We start from the raw sequence: 22,522 nt of genomic DNA on the forward strand, positions 1-22,522 counted from the left end.
CGGAATTCACTTGGTACCAATCGCTTCGTCTTCCATATACAGTAGTATAACTGACATCTCAAAAAGATGAGGGCTAGTAGAAATCCTTACGTAACACAAGAGATACTGAACTTAACTGAAGAAAGGCGAAAGTATAAAAATCAGTAAACGAAGCAAGCGAAAGGGAATACAAACTCTGAAAAATGAGATCGACGGGGAGTGCAAAATGTCTGAGCAGGAATGGCTAGAGGAAAAATGTAAGGGTTTAGCAGCATATATCATTAGGGAAAAAAAAGATATCACCTACCGGAAAGTTAAAGAGACGTTTGGAGAAAAGAGAACCACCTGTATGAATATCAAGAGCGGAGTTGGAAAACCAGCCCTAAGCAAAGAAGGGAAGGCAGAAAGGTGAAAGGATGTGGGGCTATACAAGGGAGTTGTACTTTAGAACAATATTATAGAAATGGAAGACGACGTAGCCGATCGGATGGGAGATATGATGATGTGTGAAAAATTTGACAGAACATTGAAAGATCTAAGTCGACATAAGGCCCTGGGAGTACACAACGCTCCGTTGTAACTACCGCTAGCCTTCGGAGAGCCAGCCATGACAAAACTCTTCCATCTGGCGAGAAAGATGTATGACATAGGAGAAATACCCTCAGATTTCAAGAAGAATATAATAATTCGAATCCCAAAGAAAGCAGGTGTTGACAGGTGTGAAAATTTCTGAACTATCAGATTAATAAGTCATGGCAGCAAAATAGTGACACGAATTCTTTACAGACGAATGGAAAAACTGCTAGAAGCCGACCTCGGAGAAGATTCCATAGAAATGGTGGAAAACGCGAGGCAATACTGGCCCTACGACTTACCTTAGAAGATAGTTTAAGGAAAGGCAAACCTACGTTTCTAGCATTTGTAGACTTAGAAAAAGCTTTTGATAATGTTGATTGGAATACTCTCTTTGAAATTCTGAAGGTGGCAGGGTTAAAATACAGAGAAGGAAAGGCTAGTTACAATATGTACAGAAATCAGATGGCAGTTATAAGAGTCGAAGGGGAACCAAAGGGAAGCGGTGGTTGAGAAGGAAGTGAGACAGGGTTGTAATCTATTCCCGATGTTACTCGATCTGCATATTGAGCAAGCGGTGAAAGAAACAAAAGAAAAATTAGGAGTAGGAATTAAAGTACAGGGAAAAGAAATAAAAACTTTGAGGTTTGCCGATGACATTGTAATTCTGTCAGAGACAGCATAGGACGTGGAAGAACAATTGAACGGAATGGACAGTGTCTTGAAAGGAGGATATAAGACGAACATCAACAAAAACGAAACAAGGATAATGGAATGTAGTCGAATCTAATCAGACGATGCTAAGGGAATTAGGTTAGAGAATGAGACACTTGAAGTAGTCGATGAGTTTTGCTATTTGGGCAGCAAAGTAACTGATGATGGTCGAAGTAGGGAGGATATAAAACGTAGAAAGCAATGGCAAAAAAGCGTTTCTGAAGAAGAGAAATTTTACATCGAGTATATATTTGTCAGGTACTCTTTTCTGAAAGTATTTGTATGGAGTGTAGCCATGTATGTAAGTGAAACATGGGCGAGAAGCAGTTTAGACAAGAAGAGAATAGAAGCTTTTAATATGTGGCGCTACAAAAGAATCACGTAACTAATGAGGAGGTGCTAAACAGAATTGGGGAGAAAAGAACTTCGTGGGACAACCTAATTAGAAAAAGGGACCGGTTGGTAGGAGACATTCTGAGACATCAATGGATCACCCATTTTAGTTCTGGTGGGAAGCGAGGTGGGGGGCGCGAGTTAAAAATCGTAGAGGGAGACCAAGAGATGAAAGCAGTAAGCGGATTCAGAAGGATGTAGGTGGCGATAGTTACCCGGAGATGAAGCGGCTTGCACAGGATAGAGTAACATTGAGAGCAGCGTCAAAGCAGTCTTTGGACTAAAGACCACAACAGCATCACCAAATCAGTAGAAAATAAATCAGGATAGACTAGGGTTGAAATCTGGTTCATCTTAAATAGGAAAGTAACCACTACACCACCTCACTTTTGTAAGCGTAAAAAATCATAAAACAATGTGTTCTTTCAGTGCAGTTTTATTGATCCAATAAACATTAGTAAAATACATCAGAGCTGTAAGACAGTGAGTGTAATATTTCTCTTAGAGAAAATCTTTGCATACTTGCATTAATACATGCAAATAATTATTTAGTTGTTTAATGTGCTCGAATAAATTAGTTGGTGAAGAGGTGAGACGTGGCTTCAAACGTGCGAAGAGAACTCCTTGTCCCGGGTGGATGCAGTGGCCCTTGTTGTGCCTAAGGCGGCGCGCAGAGGCAGTCCCCGGCGAGGCGCTGGTGCAGCCACGGCAGGTAGTTGGCCACCCGTGTGTAGATGCCCGGGTAGTTGGGACGCGCGCACCCGCGACCCCACGACACAATGCCTACGGCACACACAACACAGCACATGGTCAGGCAGCTGGCCCAAAATAGAGTGGATCTCTGGGCAGGTGAGGGGTATGCGTGATAAGTTAACCAACTGTTCTTGGCATTCGTACAGGAAGCACAGGTCAAGTGAACTAACTGAGACCAGTCGTCACCGTTGACTAATGAAGTACCAATATTAAGGCGTGTGGCGTCATACAGGCATAAACAGGAGGAGATCTGAAAACTGACAATATTTTCTTTGCATCTACATTTTCTTTTTGGAGTGTACCTCGTGACTATATTTAATAAGCAGGTACTCAGGAAGGTCCAGTGTGCGCTGTAATTATTGTATGGCAGCGGAGCTTGGTACATATGCTAATGCGTTAATGTGGAACCGATTTATGCTGGAAAATAATAGTTTCCATTTTGGCCACCAGGTGCAAATATGACACTGTACACTGATTGAATGACGGTGTGACACACACGCTGGCATTTGACAAGCCATAATGTGAGTGAACGATTTGGCTATCGAGAAAAGAGAATGTGCGCTGTTGGTGAAACTTTTATGTGAAGGCAGCAACTACAATGCTGCATTTAGAGAGTATTGCCGAGTGAAAGTTCTGAGGAGACCCCCAATGTCATTAAATTACTTAAAGAAGACAATGAAATCCGAAAAAACTCGTGAGCTTCGTGTGACGCCTGTAAGATAATCGCTGTGGGAAGAAGTCCGTAACTGCCTGCTGCACATCGTACCCCACAGGAATCGTTGACCCTTCAAGGCTGGTTTTAAGGGACCGAAGGCGCGGTAATCGCATGGGGAGAGATCAGGACTGCAGGACGGGTGATCGAGTGTCTCCCACATATGGGGACTGCGTTATAATGAAGCAGCGAACGCTTTGCTCACAACGGTGTTTTCGACAGAAATGCTGCCCCATACGCATTATTCATTCTCCGTTGGATGTCTAGTGATGTTTATCCTTGGGAGCCAAGAAAAGATAGCAGCACGTTGGTCCTGTTTGGACGCATTTGGTAATAATGTATTCGTAGTTCTCGTTTCTTTATTTACGGCACGTACGTTAGACAAATGTCACACCAATCCCTTGCCTATGTCTTCGTGCTTATATACCCGCATCGAAGACGTGCTACGTTGCACATAAGCTGCAGCAACGTTCTCAAATGGAAGCTTTTTGATACAGCACAACTTACTGAGTCCCCACAAATTTCCGAAATTTCCGCAACTCACTGACCTGGTTCAACAGAAACTGACCGCATAGTACGTCAAATTCGGCTCACCAATAATATTCTAGCGCTCGAGATGAGGTTAACCTCTTCGCATCGTGGCGGCAGTAACCTTTTGATTGCTGACGCCGTGTACTAAACGCCAAATCATTTCGTAGTTACATACTATTGTGGAACGTAATATTTTTGTGTTTTTCTTGGGCATTCGTACCTTGGATACGTAACTTATGCTCGCTGCTTTGTGCTTTTTCACGGTATAGAGGTAAGTTCGGAATGATAAAGTACGTTAGGGGCCGCGAAAAAGTCAAACTGCACGCGTGAGAGTTGGACTGCAGAACCTCTGTGGTCCATCATGATTCGATATTTGTTTCCTACAACACACCCATAATCAAAATAAGCAATTATTCCCATAGTATAACCATATTTCGTACATTTTATCTGAGGCTGAAAGTGTAAAATAAGTTGGAGAGCTTATTTTCATCTAAGGTTCTCATCTCCAATGAAAAGAGTATGATACTGGATTTGAAGTTTAATTGGAACAGGCCAGACAAAAGAAGCTAAAAATGGACTAAGCACACATGATAATGAAAAACCACTCTTATCCGATGACGGACTTCGTATGCTATGTCTGTAAGTACTAGCTTTTTGTTGGTGTCATCAGTTTCCTGACTCATTTGACGCAGCCTCCCTGCGATTTCTGTCCTGTGGCAACTTCTTCATCTCAGAGTAGTGCTTGACTTGCAACCATCGTTGACAGGTATTCATTGGATATCTTCCAATCTCAGTCTTCCCCTACTGTTTTCTCCCTCTATACCTCCCTCAAGTACCATGAAAGCTATTCATTGATGTCGTAAGACACGCCCTATAAATCTGCCTCAGTGCTACTAGAGACGGCTTAAATTTTGCTTGGGCGAATGTCTTACATTCCAGGCAGTCCAGTAATTTCTTAACCCCAGTGAAATACTAATAATGATGACTGAATCCCTGTTCAATGGATAATTTTTACTTTTATTAAAAGTACACGGAGATACGGATCGTAACAGGTTAATTTGTTCAGATTAATTTTGTGTTTGACAACACTTACCGATTACTTCCATGCTTCCATTTTTGTTGTCCACATGGAGCGGGCCGCCGCTGTCACCCTGAAAAAAATTGTTAAAGTATTATCATTGCAGACGCTCAGAATGCTACTAAAGATCAAAATGAGAGTGTTTGATTACAAGTATGTTACGATGTAAACATTCGTTTAGAAACCCACATGCTGTTAATTAAGACGAGTCCATACTATTCAGTGTTGAATTTATCTACTTGTGAGGACGACGACAACTGTCGTGTTTACGTTTATAGACTGTAAGCACTATGCTCAAGGGCACTATCCTGTAACGAACCGCTGATTTTTTTGAAGCAGAAGGGAAGGATGTTACGTAAACAACTGAACGAATGAGATACGTATATCTAGACTGAAAGGTTACTAATAACTTCCACCATGGATAAAGGATAAAACAGACTGTCAGTGTAAAATGTTCAACCATCAAACACAAAAAAGAATAGCACAAGAAAGCAGAATATCGCTTTGCTTCAAGGCCAGAGACAAATGTATTCTGCTGCACGTTGGATAGATTTTGAAGATATATCTGCAGAACAAAGGACGCAGTTCCTTGCATTAACTGATAGATGTGTGGCAGAAGGGACTATGGTTAGGTAACTAGGAATGTAGATACTATTTATGCTTTTATAGCACTCATATTACGTCTAATATTACCGGGAAAGATTAATTTTGAGACCTTAAAGCGAACATGAGACCTCTGAAGCTGAAGCGAGGTGTACGGTCGGGTGAAATGAAATACAAAACTGTACCCCAGAGCGCGGTGGTGTTTCGCTTCTTATCAGACAGTCAAAACAATGATTTTACTTCATGATGATTGAGTATCATGTACTCAAATACTGGAAATTCGTGCGCTGTGGGGCAGAGGAGGTAGTTTTAATTTATGAGGTATTTTGCGCAAGAAGCAACAGAAGTTCACCAGAATGAGATTTTCACTCTGCAGCGGAGTGTGCGCTGATATGAAACTTCCTGGCAGATTAAAACTGTGTGCCCGACCGAGACTCGAACTGTCCAAGACAGCGTAGCTGAGAACTGGGGCGCGTACATCTAGAATCTGTCGACATAGAGTATGCAACAGCATGTTACGTCAGCTCTCTGAGCGCGTGACCTTTGACCCCGCCGATAAGGCGGCTGAAGTCCATCTTGGCAGCGCGCCAGCCGCCGAAGACTGACAAACAGCGGACGCGGGCACCTAGTGTGACTAGTGCCCGCGTCCGGGATAACGCTCTGCTGGCACTGTTAAAATTTTCTAAGTCCCTTATCTCTCGCCGCGCCACTGCGCGGCCATAAAAGCGAGCGCTGCCCGCGGAGCGGATCATTCGCGCTGCTGCTGCTGCACAGGCAACTGCATTGAACGCTGCTAAGATGCCATACAGAACATATCGTCGCCGTCCGGTCGGGCACACAGTTTTAATCTGCCAGGAAGTTTCAACAGAAGTTCAGATGCAATGACGTGATGGACGGTTATTAGAACGAGAATTTTAAAACTATGCCCGATGAAGATACTAAAATTCGTAGTAACCTTGTCATAATGTTAAGAATAGGGAACTATAACTGTTTCTCTATAATTGCTACAGTGACTACTGTATACATTTTCTGTAACCAGTAAAATCGCTAAAGTCTTTATTTACACTTGTTTATTCGAGCATCATCCCTGCTGTTGCTCCTACAATACGAATGAAAGGACAGTGATTTTTAATATCTGAAGTCGTCGTTGAGTGACTGTAGGAGGTTACAAGATGACTTGGACAGGATTGGTGTAAAGAATGGCAGCTAACTCTAAATATAGATAAATGTAAATTAATGCAGATGAATAGGAAAAAGAATCCCGTAATGTTTGAATACTCCATTAATAGTGTAGCGCTTGACACAGTCACGTCGATTAAATATTTGGGCGTAACATTGCAGAGCGATATGAAGTGGGACAAGCACGTAATGGCAGTTGTGGGGAAGGCGGATAGTCGTCTTCGGTTCATTGCTAGAATTTTGGGAAGATGTGGTTCATCTGTAAAGGAGACCGCTTATAAAACACGACCTATTCATGAGTACTACTCGAGCGTTTGGGATCCCTATCAGGTCGGATTGAGGGAGAACATACAAGCAATTCAGAGGCGGGCTGCTAGATTTGTTACTGGTAGGTTTGATCATCGCGCGAGTGTTACGGAAATGCTTCAGGAACTTGGGTGGGTGTCTCTAGAGGAAAGGAGGCGTTCTTTTCGTGAATCGCTACTGTGGAAATTTAGAGAACCAGCATTTGAGGCTGATTGCAGTACAATTTTACTGCCGCCAACTTACATTTCGCGGAAAGACCACAAAGATAAGAGAGATTAGGGCTCGTACAGAACATACACGGTGTTACAAAAAGGTACGGCCAAACTTTCAGGAAACATTCCTCACACACAAATAAAGAAAAGATGTTACGTGGACATGTGTCCGGAAACGCTTAATTTCCATGTTAGAGCTCATTTTAGTTTCGTCAGTATGTACTGTACTTCCTCGATTCACCGCCATGATTTCATACGGGATACTCTACCTGTGCTGCTAGAACATGTGCCTTTACAAGCACGACACAACATGTGATTCATGCGCGATGGAGCTCCTGCACATTTCAATCGAAGTGTTCGTACGCTTCTCAGCAGCAGATTCGGTGACCGATGGATTGGTAGAGGCGGACCAATTCCATGGCCTCCACGCTCTCCTGACCTCAACCCTCTTGACTTTCATTTATGGGGGCATTTCAAAGCTCTTGTCTACGCAACCCCGGTACCAAATGTAGAGACTCTTCGTGCTCGTATTGTGGACGGCTGTGATACAATACGCCATTCTCTAGGACTGCATCAGCGCATCAAGGATTCCATGCGACGGAGGGTGGATGCTTGTATCCTCGCTAACGGAGGACATTTTGAACATTTCCTGTAACAAAGTGTTTGAAGTCACGCTGGTACGTTCTGTTGCTGTGTGTTCCCATTCCATGATTAATGTGATTTGAAGAGAAGTAATAAAATGAGCTCTAACATGGAAAGTAAGCGTTTCCGGACACATGTCCACATAACATATTTTCTTTCTTTGTGTGTCAGGAACGTTTCCTGAAAGTTTGGCCGAACCTTTTTGTAACACCCTATATAGCAGTCATTTTTCCCTCGTTCTGTTTGGGAGTGGTACAGGGAGAGAACATGCTAGTTGGGGTACGAGGTACCCTCCGCCACGCACCGTATGGTGGATTGCGGAGTATGTAAGTAGATGTAAATGTAGATGCAATACCATGGCTGGTGAGGACGTTTACTCTTAGTGGTCGCAAAAAATTTTATTTTATCTGTTGGTGTTGTACATGAAATAAAAAATAAACATATCCCAAACTGTCTTAGCATGAGTGCAGTGATATTGACTCAGTGAAAAAGAAAAGTGAAATTATAACTTGAAATGCATACGATAATCGAACACAACTAACCTAGCCTAACCTAAAAGTGTCATGTGAAGTGTAAAGCCGTAGCGGACGATCCACGGGCAGTACCAGAGCGGCTGCCGGCGCTTACGTACCTGGCAGGCGTCGCGCTTGCCCTGCGGGTAGCCGGCGCAGATCATGTTGTCGGTGATGCGCTCGCTGGGGTAGCCGGCGCGCCGGCACTTCTCCATGGACATGATTGGCACCGCCACTTTGCGCAGCGTCGCCGACGTCGGCTTGCGCTCCTCCACGCGGCCCCAACCGGTCACTATGGCCACGCGGTCCGTGTAGTCCGCCGTGTCTGCAAAACGCGCCCTACTGTATTTCCCGTCCAGTGACACCATATTTTCATACTTTCCTTTAAAACCATTCTAAACAGGCTGCTGTAATGCTCGGCTGTATCACATATATCAGTACCTGTTGCTCGATAACTATGTCTGTCTCAAATAAATTGCAAATGCACCTACTGTAGGAATGAAATACCTCTGATAAATACCGACAGCGAGTCATCGACTACCAGTGATTCCACCTGCACAACTCAGCATCACTTGGAGCTCCATCACCCACAGAATCGTCCGCCCCGATAGCTGAGTGGTCAGCGCACCGGAATGTCATGCCAAGGGGCCCGGGTTCGATTCCCGGCTAGGTCGGAGATTTTTCTCCGCTCAAGGACTAGGTGTTGTGTTGTCCTAATCATCATCTCATGCTCATCGCCACGCAAGTAGCCGAAGTGGCGTCAACTCAAAAGACCTGCACCTGGCGAACGGTCTACATGACGGGAGGCCCTACCCAAACGACATTTCATTTCACCCGCAGGAACTCTCACATCGGTGCTGGGATAATTGCGTGCAAAGAGTGAACAGTTGTGGTTTCTTGAAAAGGGCCTCTTGAGTCAATCACGAGATACATTACATTATACTATGGAGTTTTAAAAATGTATCCCCTCAGGAAACTGTCTTGTTCTTCTATATTGGCTTGAGTTGCGGTACTGAATGCGAAACTTCTTCCATTTAATACACTGAAGAAACAGTCAGCATGTACCTTGTCTCAAAATCTGATGATGCTGTAAACTTCGAAACCAGCTATGGAGAAGTAAGTTATTACAGCGGAGGTTAAGTGGATGTTTTTCTAACGTCATCACATATTCCATACGGCAGCATGACTTGAAAGATGCAGTAGGTTTCATCTTAAGTCACTGCATCACTGTAATGACGAATGTTCTAGAGATGTTATTTTTCAATGTGTTCACATGCTCAAAATTTGCATACACTGTAAACCTGAAACACATTTTTCGGCAAACCATGTACAATTGCTCAATTCTAAAACTCTACTGTTAAATCAAACATTTGCTCCCAGAACAATTATTTTTAAAATGAGTACTGAACATCACAAACTGCCGGCTTCGACTGACGTTCCTCTGTCTCTAACCTTTCTTTTAACGGTGAGCTCATCTCGTTTGTAGAAATTGCACCAGCACTTGTTGACACAAGAAATTTTCTCCCTAGGCACCATGTGCAGTATTAAGTTTGTTGCGATCATCACATTAACAAATATAGTTCCCTGATGAAAAGCCCCCCCCCCCCCTTGTCAAGCAGAAGGTTCATTCACCTCCTGAGCCTACAATAACTGCTTGGAGGAGGGCTACTTTAAAATACTATGGTGCATCTACTCCTCAAGTACCACAAACCACAGTACGAGCCTTCTACAAGGTGATCAAATTAAATCAGGTTCTGAAATTTTTAATGCAACCCATCTTACACATCCATGCATGTGGCAGATGTTGCAAAGTGGGTTGCCTGTCTTAAGATGCATGACATACTTTCTTGCCCTCTTTTGTGCACATCATGTAGAAACATCCAGTTCGTACACAGGGTGATTTAGATGCCCCTACAAAAAAATAAAATGCCTCTGAGGACTATGGGTTGTTTCAAATGGTTCTGAGCACTATGGGACTTAACATCTATGGTCATCAGTCCCCTAGAAATTAGAACTACTTAAACCTAACTAACCTAAGGACATCACACACATCCATGCCCGAGGCAGGATTCGAACCTGCGACCAACGCTAGTGAGCGCGATTACTCTTAGTGGTCGCAAAAGTTCCAGACTGGAGCGCCTAGAACCGCTCGACCACACCTGCCGGCACTGCCTCTACCTATGGCTTTTATGCAACCCACAACGCCCTCATAAGCCACGCTTAAGATTTTCATATTGTCAGGCTCGCTACGTGCAAACATTAGTCCTACATAAAAAATGAACGGGGCCTTCTTGTACAAAATTTAATGTAGTTAAATTTTCCACTGGGAGACGTTTTCGCTAGAGGTCGCAGCCTTTGACTTATTCAAGAAAAATATACAAAACTGACCTTTAAATGCTTTTCCGTCGAATAAATCGAAATTCAGCGAAAAAATATCTTAGTGAAAATTTAGCTACATCAGATTTCCAATAAAAAGGTTCTGTTCGTTATTTTTCTGTAGAACTATTAATTTGGGTGTAACGGGTGGGAGAATATTGAAATCTCGTGCATGGTTTTTTGAAGACGTTGACGTTTGCATAAATCAAATAGGTAGGGGTAGCTGACTCACTCCGTGTAGCTCATTTGTTGTTTCATTATGAGTGTGTTGTGGCAGCTTCGAGTCAGTTTGAACGTTTTTTTACACCTACGAGCAGTGTAAGACGCGATACTCACTGTCTACGGGGAGACAGGCCGGGCGCACGCTGGTGCCGAAGTCGACGGGCTTGTCGAGGCGGATGAGCGCGATGTCGTGGTTGAAGGTGAAGATGGAGAAGTTGTCGTGCCGCTGCCAGTCGGCGACGCCGCGCTCCAGGCTGGCGCTCTCGTTCTGCACGCCGCGGTCGTGCTCGCCCAGCGTCACCAGGATGTCCTGAGACCGCAGCCTGCGCACGCCGTGACGTCACATACAGGTAAGTACACACTGACAACAGGGTGCTTAGGCCATAGGGCACCCGGCTTGCTCGTAGGGCCACGAATACCAAGGAAATCAGAGAAACAATTCCATTCTGGCACAGGCCTGACCACTAACAAGGGCCACAAAGTTGTAGAATAAAAATTTGTGAGTTGACATCATCGGAAACAGAAATGCGGAGAAGGATCTCAACCCAAAACCGTTGCATGCTGGAAAGCGTTACAAGGATTCTCCAGACATTTCACGTTTCATACACTTTAACGTTAGAATCACGTATTAGCCAGGTAAGCAAATGGAGGAAGTTCTTGGTGTCTGCAATGAAACGTTGGTTGGGAACGAACATTTTGAATTTTACACCCCGTCGAAATCGAGATCATTACAGATGTAGAAATATCTCGGTTGCACAACAATGAGGGAAGAAAACAGTCATGGCTTTGCTGAAGAAAGCCAAAATCGTTTGAAGTGACTTAATTTAACAATGGGATGGAACAGCTGCAGCCATCGGAGATCGTAAATGGGCGCTCCAACTACACGAACGCTACCCTTATATAGACAGTTTAATTGCATTCTATTCTCTTTAACCATTTTCTGCTGTTGTTGATATTACCCTCCACTCGTCTGACGGTAAATCCTTGTCTTCTTTCCCTTTCGCTTCATTGACCCCAACTGTCTCTATGCTGAGCATTTGACGTTCCACGCTCCGACTCGCAGAATTTTACCCTATTGTTTATTCAGTCCTCTTCTCATGGTCACCTCCCTCTTGGCTTTCCCCTCCCGGAGATCCAAAAGGGGGTCTAACCCATTATGCCAATGGAGAGAGATCATCACGACACTTTTTCAGCTACAGGCCACATCTCCTGCGGATGCACATTATGTGTGTACAATATAGTGGTTTCCATTGCGTTCTGCATCCTTACGTCCTTGCTACGTCGTTGCTGATTCTTCCACCTTTTAAGGACAGTAGGACAGTTTCCTACCCCTAGAGCAAAATAAGCCACTGAAACTCTATCCACTACAAGGCTTCTTTTATTATGATAAATCACATTTTATGGCACAATAATAACTGGTTTCGGCCTGCAGTGGCCAGTGTCAGATGCTGTGGGTAGCATTTGATGAACAAATATTCATGACTTGTCAATTAGATATTATACGTCAATCCCGTCGCCTTATACGAAATGTCTATTTCCCCCCCCCCCTCCCCCGCTAAAAAAATCTATCTACTCCTTTGCCATTGCCACCATTCCTGACGATTTTTATTCAAAAGTTTAGGAGTAACTGGGTTCTAACCCCCTACTGAAGCTATTCAGAGTCTAGAGGTAGAATCTTAGACTAGTAATCGAAACGTCCTGGGTACCGCGTTCTATCCCAGTTCCTGCTAAGCTTCTGAACAAAAATCATCCCATAACTGCCGAAGACTTCCTATCCGAGCAGTTACCTTTCTTCCGCCAAAGACCTTTTCAAAAAGGGGGAAGGAGCCGGCAGAGTTTCACAGACCCCGGACTTTTCGATTAGCAGCCAAAGACGCTACCTATAGACCACTGGCATTTCAAAATGGGCCACAACTGCAGCAGTCAAAGCAGTCATTTGTCAGTGACAACGTCAGTAATGACTCTTGTTTTGGTTACGTTTTTACATACACAGGAGCCACGAACAATGCTCTCTACAGAACATACGTTACGTTTGTAGCCATATCTAGAATCTTGTAAAACTTCGGAAGTCTTCCAGCTATGATTTTCCTAGTGTACACCATCTCCATAAACTGTCTACAAGCGACAGAGAAGCGCTTCTCCGTGAGATTTTGGTCTCCAATATCCAAGATCTTACACTCTACAGGGAAGAATCACCATCGCATCATGTACACACCGTCTCACGTGAGTACACCAAGAAAAGAACAGGCTAATGAACTGATTTAGGAACCAGTGATAGGTGAAATACTAGAAATAGCGGGCACAGGCCTTCTCATCGGCAAAACCAGACTCAGCCACGAGCCCGTCCTAATGTATGTATGATATCCCACAGATGGTAAACCATTTTCTCAAGGAGTATACTCCTCTTGCGAAAAGTAACACGAGAACTTGGAATGAGCAAATGTCCATTCACAGTCGTGGACGATGCGATAGCTGCTGAACAGGTAGTATCTTTCGTGATAGATGACAAATATAATAACAAAATTTAATAGTCTTAACAGTTTCATGTCGACTTCGCGTGTAAACTTGTAAGGACGCAGGTTTCCTAGCCACAACGCGGGTTTGAGGATGCATCGCCCCGTACCACCACGTTCCATTACATTTACAACTTTTCAAGCTAATAAGCTTTTTAGTTCCATTGACCCTTACCTTTCATTCCTCAATGTAGATAATAAATATTTGTGCTGCGGATAGCCACCAAATAATATGGTTCGAATGGCTCTGAGCACTATGGGACTTAACTTCTATGGTCATCAGTCCCCTAGAACTTAGAACTACTTAAACCTAACTAACCTAAGGACATCACACAACACCCAGTCATCACGAGGCAGAGAAAATCCCTGACCCCGCCGTGAATCGAACCAAATAATACCCTGCGTCGATGGCGGTGTGGTAGTGCACTGCTGCTACGTCTCTAACTACTGTTGCTATAAAAGAAATAAGCATCTGACGTTTAAAGTCTAGTTGCAACGTTTTTGCCACAAACACTGTCTAGAAACAACCTCCGCAACCTCCACATTTCTCTATCCTCCACGGCGATACATCACTTTAAAGTCTCTAACGTCCAGATGTGGGGTATCTCTAAGCAAGTCAAAAACTTTTTGTTTAACTTTAATTACAGAAAGAGATACTTTTTTTCTTGAAACAAGAGAAATTTTATAGTCTAGAAAAATTTCCTACTTGAGGACGGGCATGGACACAGCTTTGTATAGCGTAAGCGACAGCACAGTGGAATGTCGACGGAACGTTAAACACTAATCTTCCATCCTTCGTTTGCTATATTGTTGACGGGAGCAGCTCAGCTCTCTGGCTGTCAAAGGGGAACTACTTATTATGTGCGAGAGTGGAACGGTAGAGAGACAGCTTGAAGGTGGCTCATTGAATCCTCTGCCAGGCACTTTATTGTGAATAGCAGAGTAATCACGTAGATGTAGATGTAGACTGCTTTCACAATGGAACCTTGCCGCCAATCCTCCAATAAGTCAGTTAAAACAGCTACCGTTCTAGTTAATCTCTTTAAAATGCTTCATTTAGGTGGTTCAAATGGTTCAAATGGCTCTGAGCACTATGGGTCTCAACTGCTGAGGTCATTAGTCCCCTAGAACTTAGAATTAGTTAAACCTAACTAACCTAAGGACATCACAAACATCCATGCCCGAGGCAGGATTCGAACCTGCGACCGTAGCGGTCTTGCGGTTCCAGACTGCAGCGCCTTTAACCGCACGGCCTCTTCGGCCGGCCATTTAGGTGGGGCACAGCAGATTTTAGCTACTACGACAAGGCCTGTAAACATGGAATACAAAAACATTATTATCTCCTTTCAAATCGGCGTATTAACTACATGTCCTGAGAAAGAAGGTGTTCGTCTAAATGCTGTTCAGCCCCTTTATGACAAGACTGTCTGTGATTTATGTGTATTTATCGAGAATGTAGTCAATATTGGACCCATTTCACTCTCTACTTGGAGCGTTCTCATCATTAACGACTGAAATGCAGGTACATATTGCACACGCACTCATCACAACGGTCTTAACTGAAAAGTCACGTGATTGATTCAACGTGCGAATGTAGCAAGGAAAGTGCAAACCACAACAGTACATAAAGGCCAGCATTCTAGGTCATTAACAACTCGGTAATATAATTCACTCCTGTCTTTCCGTTCACATGCCATCTATAGATTGTAGCCCTCAGCATGACGTAAGTACAGGAAGGTAAGTACTGCCTTTGAACTCTAGACAGAGGACAACGGTACGTGCGGCGGGAGTTCGCGAAGTGAAGTCTTTTGTGGCTGACAAAGCGGCGAGGCCGCGCGCACGCCGCGCGGGGCAGCTGGCGTGTTGTGCGGTGTGGTGACCTTGGCAACGCGACCGCCACGGGGTCAGTGCCGCACCGTGCGCAGCCAAACGGCACCTGGCGGGCGGACCCAACCGCCAGCGGTCGCAAAGTTACCTCGCACAGCAGTAGGCGCCATACGACGCCACAGGTTGACATACACTGATGAGCCATGACATTATGACCACCTGCTCAAAAGCTTGTTCGTTCGTCTTTGGAAATAAATAAATCAGTGATTCCGCGTATGACAGATCCGACAGCTGGTTGGTAGGTCTGTGGAGATGTGTGGCATTAGAAGTCTACGCACAGGTCACGTAATTCGCGTAAATAACGGGCCACTGATCTTCGTACGCCGTAATGGCGCTCGTTGAACAAAGTAAGAGCATATGGACTATCAGAACAATTGTGTGATTGGATTGAAGAGTTCCTAGATAACAGAACGCAGCATGTCATTCTCAATGGAGAGAAGTCTTCCGAAGTAAGAATGATTTCAGGTGTGCCGCAGGGGAGTGTCGTAGCACCGTTGCTATTCACAATTTACATAAATGACCTTGTGGATGACATCGGAAGTTCACTGAGGCTTTTTGCGGATGATGCTGTGGTATATCGTGAGGTTGTAAAAATGGAAAATTGTACTGAAATCCAAGAGGATCTGCAGCGAATTGACGCATGGTGCAGGGAATGGCAATTGAATCTCAATGTAGACAAGTGTAATGTGCTGCGAATACATAGAAAGAAAGATCCCTTATCATTTAGCTACAATATAGCAGGTCAGCAACTGGAAGCAGTTAATTCCATAAATTATCTGGGAGTACGCATTAGGAGTGATTTAAAATGGAATGATCATATAAAGTTGATCGTCGGTAAAGCAGATGCCAGACTGAGATTCATTGGAAGAATCCTAAGGAAATGCATTCCGAAAACAAAGGAAGTAGGTTACAGTACGCCCACTGCTTGAATACTGCTCAGCAGTGTGGGATCCGTACCAGATAGGGTTGATAGAAGAGATAGAGAAGATCCAACGGAGAGCAGCGCGCTTCGTTACGTGATCATTTAGTGATCGCGAGAGCGTTACGGAGATGATAGATAAACTCCAGTGGAAGACTCTACAGGAGAGACGCTCAATAGCTCGGTACGGGCTTTTGTTGAAGTTTCGAGAACATACCTTCACCGAGGAGTCAAGCAGTATATTGCTCCCTCGTACGTATTTCTCGCGAAGAGACCATGAGGATAAAATCAGAGAGATTAGAGCCCACACAGAGGCATACTGACAATCCTTCTTTCCACGAACAATACGAGACTGGAATAGAAGGGAGAACCGACAGAGGTACTCAAGGTACCCTCCGCCACACACCGTCAGGTGGCTTGCGGAGTATGGATGTAGATGTAGATGTAGATGTAGATGTAGCTAGCTCCATAGGATTTACATGAGGCGAATTTGGTCGCAGAGACATCGACGTGAGTTCACTATACTGCTGAAAGATGACACTGCAGTCGGGGAAGACGTCAAGCATGAAGGCATGCAGGTGGTTCGTAGCTGGCATCGTGTCTTCGATTACTACCAAAGGTCTCGAGCAACCGCAGGGTAACGTCTCCCATAGCATAATAACGCTGCACGTTTCGAGCCGCCGTTCACACCGATGGCGGCGTTTGTGGAGACGACCATCGACTTAATGTAGCAAAAATGTGATTTGCCCAAAGAGCCGACACGGTTCCATTGATTGACGGTCGAATTCCGATGGTCCCGTGCCCACTCAATCGTAATTGACGATGTCGTTAGGTCAACATGTGAACATGTAGTGGTGGTCTGCTGCACAGCTCCATGTTCAACAATATACCATGAACTACGTGCTCCGAAACACTTGTGCGTGCGCCAGCGTTATGCTCTTTCAGCAGACATGCCATAGATCTCCATGTGTCCTACTTTACAGAGCAAACAAGCCTCCGAACCCCACGTTCTGAAATTTTTTTCTTTGTTATTTGGCCTCAAACAGTATACAATGTGGGCAAAATAAAACCTTTCCCGGAAAATAATTGATGTACCTTAAAATAGGCAGTTCAACTTACATCACCCACTCCCAGATCAGGTGATATAAACTAGGTTGCCTATCTCAAGGTACAAGGGATATTATCTGGGCCAGTTTTATTTTCCCTGCCCTGTGTGAAATCTTGAATCTGCAAGTTCGGAAAAGTCTACGACCACAAGTTAAGTAACGGGTGATAAAAAAGTCAGTTTAAATTTGAAAACTGAATAAATCACGGAATAACGTAGATAGAGAGGTGCAAATTGACACACATGCTTGGATTGACATGGGGTTTTATTAGAACCAAAAAAATACAAAAGTTCAAAAAATGACCGACAGATGGCGCTTCATCTGATCAGAACAGCAATAATTAGCATAACAAAGTAAGACAAAGCAAAAATGATGTTCAAATGGTTCAAATGGCTCTGAGCACTATGGGACTCAACTGCTGAGGTTATTAGTCCCCTAGAACTTAGAACTAGTTAAACCTAACTAACCTAAGGACATCACAAACGTCCACGCCCGAGGCAGGATTCGAACCTGCGACCGTAGCGGTCTTGCGGTTCCAGACTGCAGCGCCTTTAACCGCACGGCCACTTCGGCCGGCAAAAATGATGTTCTTTACAGGAAATGCTCAATATGTCCACCATCATTCCTCAACAATAACTGTAGTCGAGGAATAATGTTGTGAACAGCACTGTAAAGCATGTCCGGAGTTATGGTGAGGCATTGGCGTCGGATGTTGTCTTTCAGCATCCCTAGAGATGTCGGTCGATCACGATACACTTGCGACGTCAGGTAACCCCAAAGCCAATAATCTCACGGACTGAGGTCTGGGGATCTGGGAGGCCAAGCATGACGAAAGTGGCGGCTGGGCACACGATCATCACCAAGCGACGCGCGCAAGAGATCTTTCACGTGTCTAGCAATATGGGGTGGACCGCCATCCTGCATAAACATCGTACGTTCCAGCAGGTGTTTATCAGCCTGGCTGGTGATGATGCGATTCTGTAACATATCGGCGTACCTCTCACCCGTCACGGTAGCAGTTTTGCTGTCCAGCGCTTTTGTCGGTCATTTGTGAACTTTGTTTTTTTTCGGTTCTAATAAAATCCCATGTCATTCCAAGCATGTGTGTCAATTTTTACCTCTCTATCTACATTATTCCGTGGTCTATTAAGTTTTCAAATTTGTTGTTGTGGTGTTCAGTCCTGAGACTGGTTTGATATAGCTCTCCATGCTACTCTATCCTGTGCAAGCTTGTTCATGTCCCAGTACCTACTGGAACCTACATCCTTCTGAATCTGCTTAGTGTATTCATCTCTTGGTCTCCCTCTACGATTTTTACCCTCCATGCTGCCCTCCAATACTAAATTGGTGATCCCTTGATGCGTCAGAATATGTGCTACCAACCGATCCCTTCTTATAGTCGAGTTGTGCCACAAACTCCTCTTCTACGCAATCCTATTGAATACCTCCTCATTAGTTATATGATCTACCCACCTTATCTTCAGCATTCTTCTGTAGCACCACATTTCGAAAGCTTCTATTCGCTTCCTGTCCAAACTAGTTATCGTGCATGTTTCACTTCCATACATGGCTACGCTCCATACAAATACTTTCAGAAAGGACTTCCTGACACTTAAATCTATACTCGATGTTAACAAATTTCTCTTCTTCAGAAACGCTTTCCTTGCCATTGCCATTCTACATTTTATATCCTCTCTACTTCGACCATCATCAGTTATTTTGCTCCCCAAATAGCAAAACTCGTTTACTACTTTAAGTGTCTCATTTCCTAATCTAATTCCCTCAGCATCACCCGACTTAATTCGACCATATTCCATTATCCTCGTTTTGCTTTTGTAGATGTTCATCTTATATTTTCCTTTCAAGACACTATCCATTCCGTTCAACTGCTCTTGCAAGTCCTTTGCTGTCTCTGACAGAATAACAATGTCATCGGCAAACCTCAAAGTTTTTATTTCTTCTCCTTGGATTTTAATACCTACTCCGAATTTTTGTTTTGTTTCCTTCACTGCTTGCTCAATATACAGATTGAATAACATCGGGGAGAGGCTACAACCCTGTCTCACTCCCTTCCCAACAACTGCTTCCCTTTCGTGCCCCTCGACTCTTATAATTGAATTTTCAAATTTATACTGACTTTTTGATCACCCTGTATATCCACTGCGTGGATTTGAGACTCTATTGGCGGGTCTCGTCAATAACGTCAAAATAATAAATGTAGCTGGATCCCAAGCTGCATCAAATCAGTGTACGGACTGAAGACGACCACACTTTTGAGCGAGCAGAAGTGTGCGCAGCGGCACTCACCCGTCTACGCAGTGCGCGGCGGTGAGGACGTGGTGCCTGGAGATGAGCGTGCCGCCGCAGTAGAACTTGCCGCGCCGGCTCAGCGCCGCCACCCACGGGAACTCGTTGACGCGCGTCACGTTGCCGCCCACGATACGCTGGCGCCGGTTCGGTACGCCGCACGCTGCAACCAAAGCGGCGTTAGCTCGCTGCCTGCAGGCGTCAAACTCAGCGCACAGCCGCCTGCTCTTGCGCCACCGTTGTTGTCTCGCGGAGGAAAAGCCGGTTTTCCCACCTCGCAGATTGCTACAAGTATTACTCTGTGTGTCCTACGTTCCTAATGACTTTAAAGTGTTGATGTGGAAACCCATGCACAAGGTTATTCGTAAGTACCTCCAGCGTTTCATAAGACGTCTGCGCGAAAACCGCCTGACATACAAAACAGACACGTATCATTGGACAGAGCATCACTTGAAGTTTTAATTCGTAATACCACACGGGAAATCAATATGCACAAGATCTCCGCAATATCCTTTTCTTTCAGGAGTGCTAGTTCTGCAAGGTTCGCAGGAGAGCTTCTGTTAAGTTTGGAAGATAGGAGACGAGGTACTGGCAGAAGTAAAGCTGTGAGGACGGGTCGTGAGTCGTGCTTGGGTAGCTCAGTTGGTCAGCCGGCACAGTGGCTCAGCGTGTTCGGTCAGAGAGCCGGTTGGCCTCTGTAATAAAAAACTGAGTGGAAGGATCAACCATCGAACTTGAACAGGACGTCTTGCGACGTCCGCAACGACCAAACACAACGATAAAAAAAAAAAAAGTTGGTAGAGCACTTGCCTGCGAAAGGCAAAGGTCCCGAGTTCGAGTCTCGGTCCGGCACACAGTTTTAATCTGTCAGGAAGTTTCATGCACAAGAAGAGATACACACTAAAGGTCTTAACTTTGTTACGTGTTATCGAGACCTTGCAGATACGAGGGCAAATCAGAAAACCTTTTCCTCCATTTTTTTTAAGCAAGTTACGGCTATAAGTGCGAAGTCAGCATTGGACCTCTCTTGTTGGGTGCTGGCCTTATCTGCTGGTAGCTCCGCCGCACGGCGCTACTGTCAGTTGTTAAAGATGGCGGTTGTGCTTCACATGTCCACGGCTTTGTAGCAAAAAAATGTGATAAGTTTTCTATGGAGCAAGGGACGAACGCCTATCGATATCTAGAGGGAAATACAGCCCACATACGGGGAAAACTGGCTCGCTTTGAGAACTGTGAGGTGGTGGTGGTTTTGTGAGTTTGGCAAAGGCCGTGAAGTCTTCAAATGGCTCTGAGCACTATGGAATTTAACTTCTGAGTTTATCAGTCCCCTAGAACTTAAAACTACTTAAACCTAACTAACCTAAGGATATCATGCCGGAGGCAGAATTCGAACCTGCGACCGAAGCGGTCGCGCGGTTCCAGACTGTAGAACCTAGAACCGCTCGGCCACTCCGGCCGGCCGTGAAGTCTTGCATGGCAATGAGTGGTCAGGCAGGCGGCTTTCAGCGTGGATGCAATAGTGAAAGCAGATCGGCGTGTGCACATCACGGCCATTTCCCGAGACGTTGACGTATATGGGAGTGCTTATGACATCGTTCACAGGTCCTTATGTTGCCGGAAGGTCTCATGTCGGTGGGAGCATAAGCAGTTGGAGGACATGATTAAAGTCAAGCGAATTATGTATTCTCTGAATCATTTGGAACCCTACTCCAAGGAGGGTGAAGGTTACCTGGACTGCATTGTTACTGGCGAGGAAACGTAGATACTACGTTTCACGCTCGAATCCAAGCAGCAAAGCATGGTGAGGCAACATCCGGGTTCGGCTGTAACCAAAAAATTTCTTTCAGCACCATCTGTCGCGAAAGTGATGTTAACTGCCTTCTGGGATAGCCGTGGACCACTGCTGCTGGGTTTCATGCCACAAAGTGCATCACTACCGACACTTATTGTTCCACAGTGTGACGTTTGAGGGCTGCCGTCAGGCGAAGGCGCTGGGGGATTCTGATTCTCGGTGTGGACAACGTGATTCTGCTCCACGACTATGCGATACCACGTGTGGCAATCAGAACTGCCGAAAAGCTCCGGGCGTTTCACTGGGAAGTTCTGGACCACCCACTGTACAGTCCAGACCTCGCCGCTAGTGATTTCCACGTTTTTGGACCGCTGAAGAACTTCCTAGCAGGACAGCAATTCACAAGCAACGATGAAGCCAAGACAACAGTCTGATGTTGGTTTCATAGTCAGTCGGACAAATTCTACCACAGGGACATCTCAAATTTAGTGCTGCAACGGGACGATTGTGTGAACCCGTGTGGGGACTACGTGTAAAATCAGTGCAACGTGTGTGGAATAGGATGTATATTTGTCATTACCTATGGCCAGTTAAAAATAGAGGCAAAGATTTCCGGATTTGTCCTCGTATTTAAACGCACAGTTAAGACTTATTAAACTCGTCTGAAACAGTGACTTGCTCCCCGCCGAAGACGGCTGCTGGCACTCGTAAGAACTGCACTGTCTCGAGCTCTGACGCACGCCACAGGCCCGTATATCCCGTTGGCTCCGGGACTGTCGCATCGAATTATTTTAGACCTGCATATAGCCAGCCGAGGGAACTGATCTCAAAAATGGGCTACTGTCATTGCGAACGCAAGTATTTGTGTCTGCTGCTTTACAAATGTGCCCACATTTAGTGCATGAAATGGGAGTTAAAACTTGAAGAGATGCGCTATCCATTGACATGTGTCCATTTTCTGTATGTCTTGTATTTTGGGCAGTCGTGTTCTGGCGCTTACGAATAACCTGTGTAAATTGCTCAAAATAAGTTCTGTACCACAAGTGTATCTGCGAATACGTTTTTGTTTAGGTTCAAAAGGGTCAGGAAGCGAAAAAGCAAGATTCATTAGGCTAAAAAAATTGCAGTGAATTAAAAACACAAAAAATTACCAACACAAAGGTGACATTTTTGAAACTACACGTTTTTGCAATCTGTGGGATCAAAGTCTGCT

At 44.7% G+C, this 22,522-nt stretch overlaps 1 protein-coding gene across 1 annotated transcript; it reads right to left on the reverse strand.

Annotated features, from left to right (window-relative positions):
* Nucleotides 1-2,317: 2,317 nt before the first annotated feature.
* Nucleotides 2,318-21,257, reverse strand: LOC124613368 (trypsin-7-like). The gene is made up of 6 exons (XM_047142068.1): nucleotides 21,247-21,257; nucleotides 19,518-19,709; nucleotides 10,900-11,108; nucleotides 8,307-8,512; nucleotides 4,749-4,806; nucleotides 2,318-2,442 (listed from the first exon to the last, which is right to left on the reverse strand). Exons 1-6 carry the CDS (start codon nucleotides 21,255-21,257, stop codon nucleotides 2,318-2,320), a joined length of 801 nt encoding a protein of 266 aa, XP_046998024.1.
* Nucleotides 21,258-22,522: the final 1,265 nt, after the last annotated feature.

Source organism: Schistocerca americana, chromosome 4 (genome assembly GCF_021461395.2).
Source record: "Schistocerca americana isolate TAMUIC-IGC-003095 chromosome 4, iqSchAmer2.1, whole genome shotgun sequence".
Classification (NCBI taxonomy): Eukaryota; Metazoa; Arthropoda; class Insecta; order Orthoptera; family Acrididae; genus Schistocerca; species Schistocerca americana.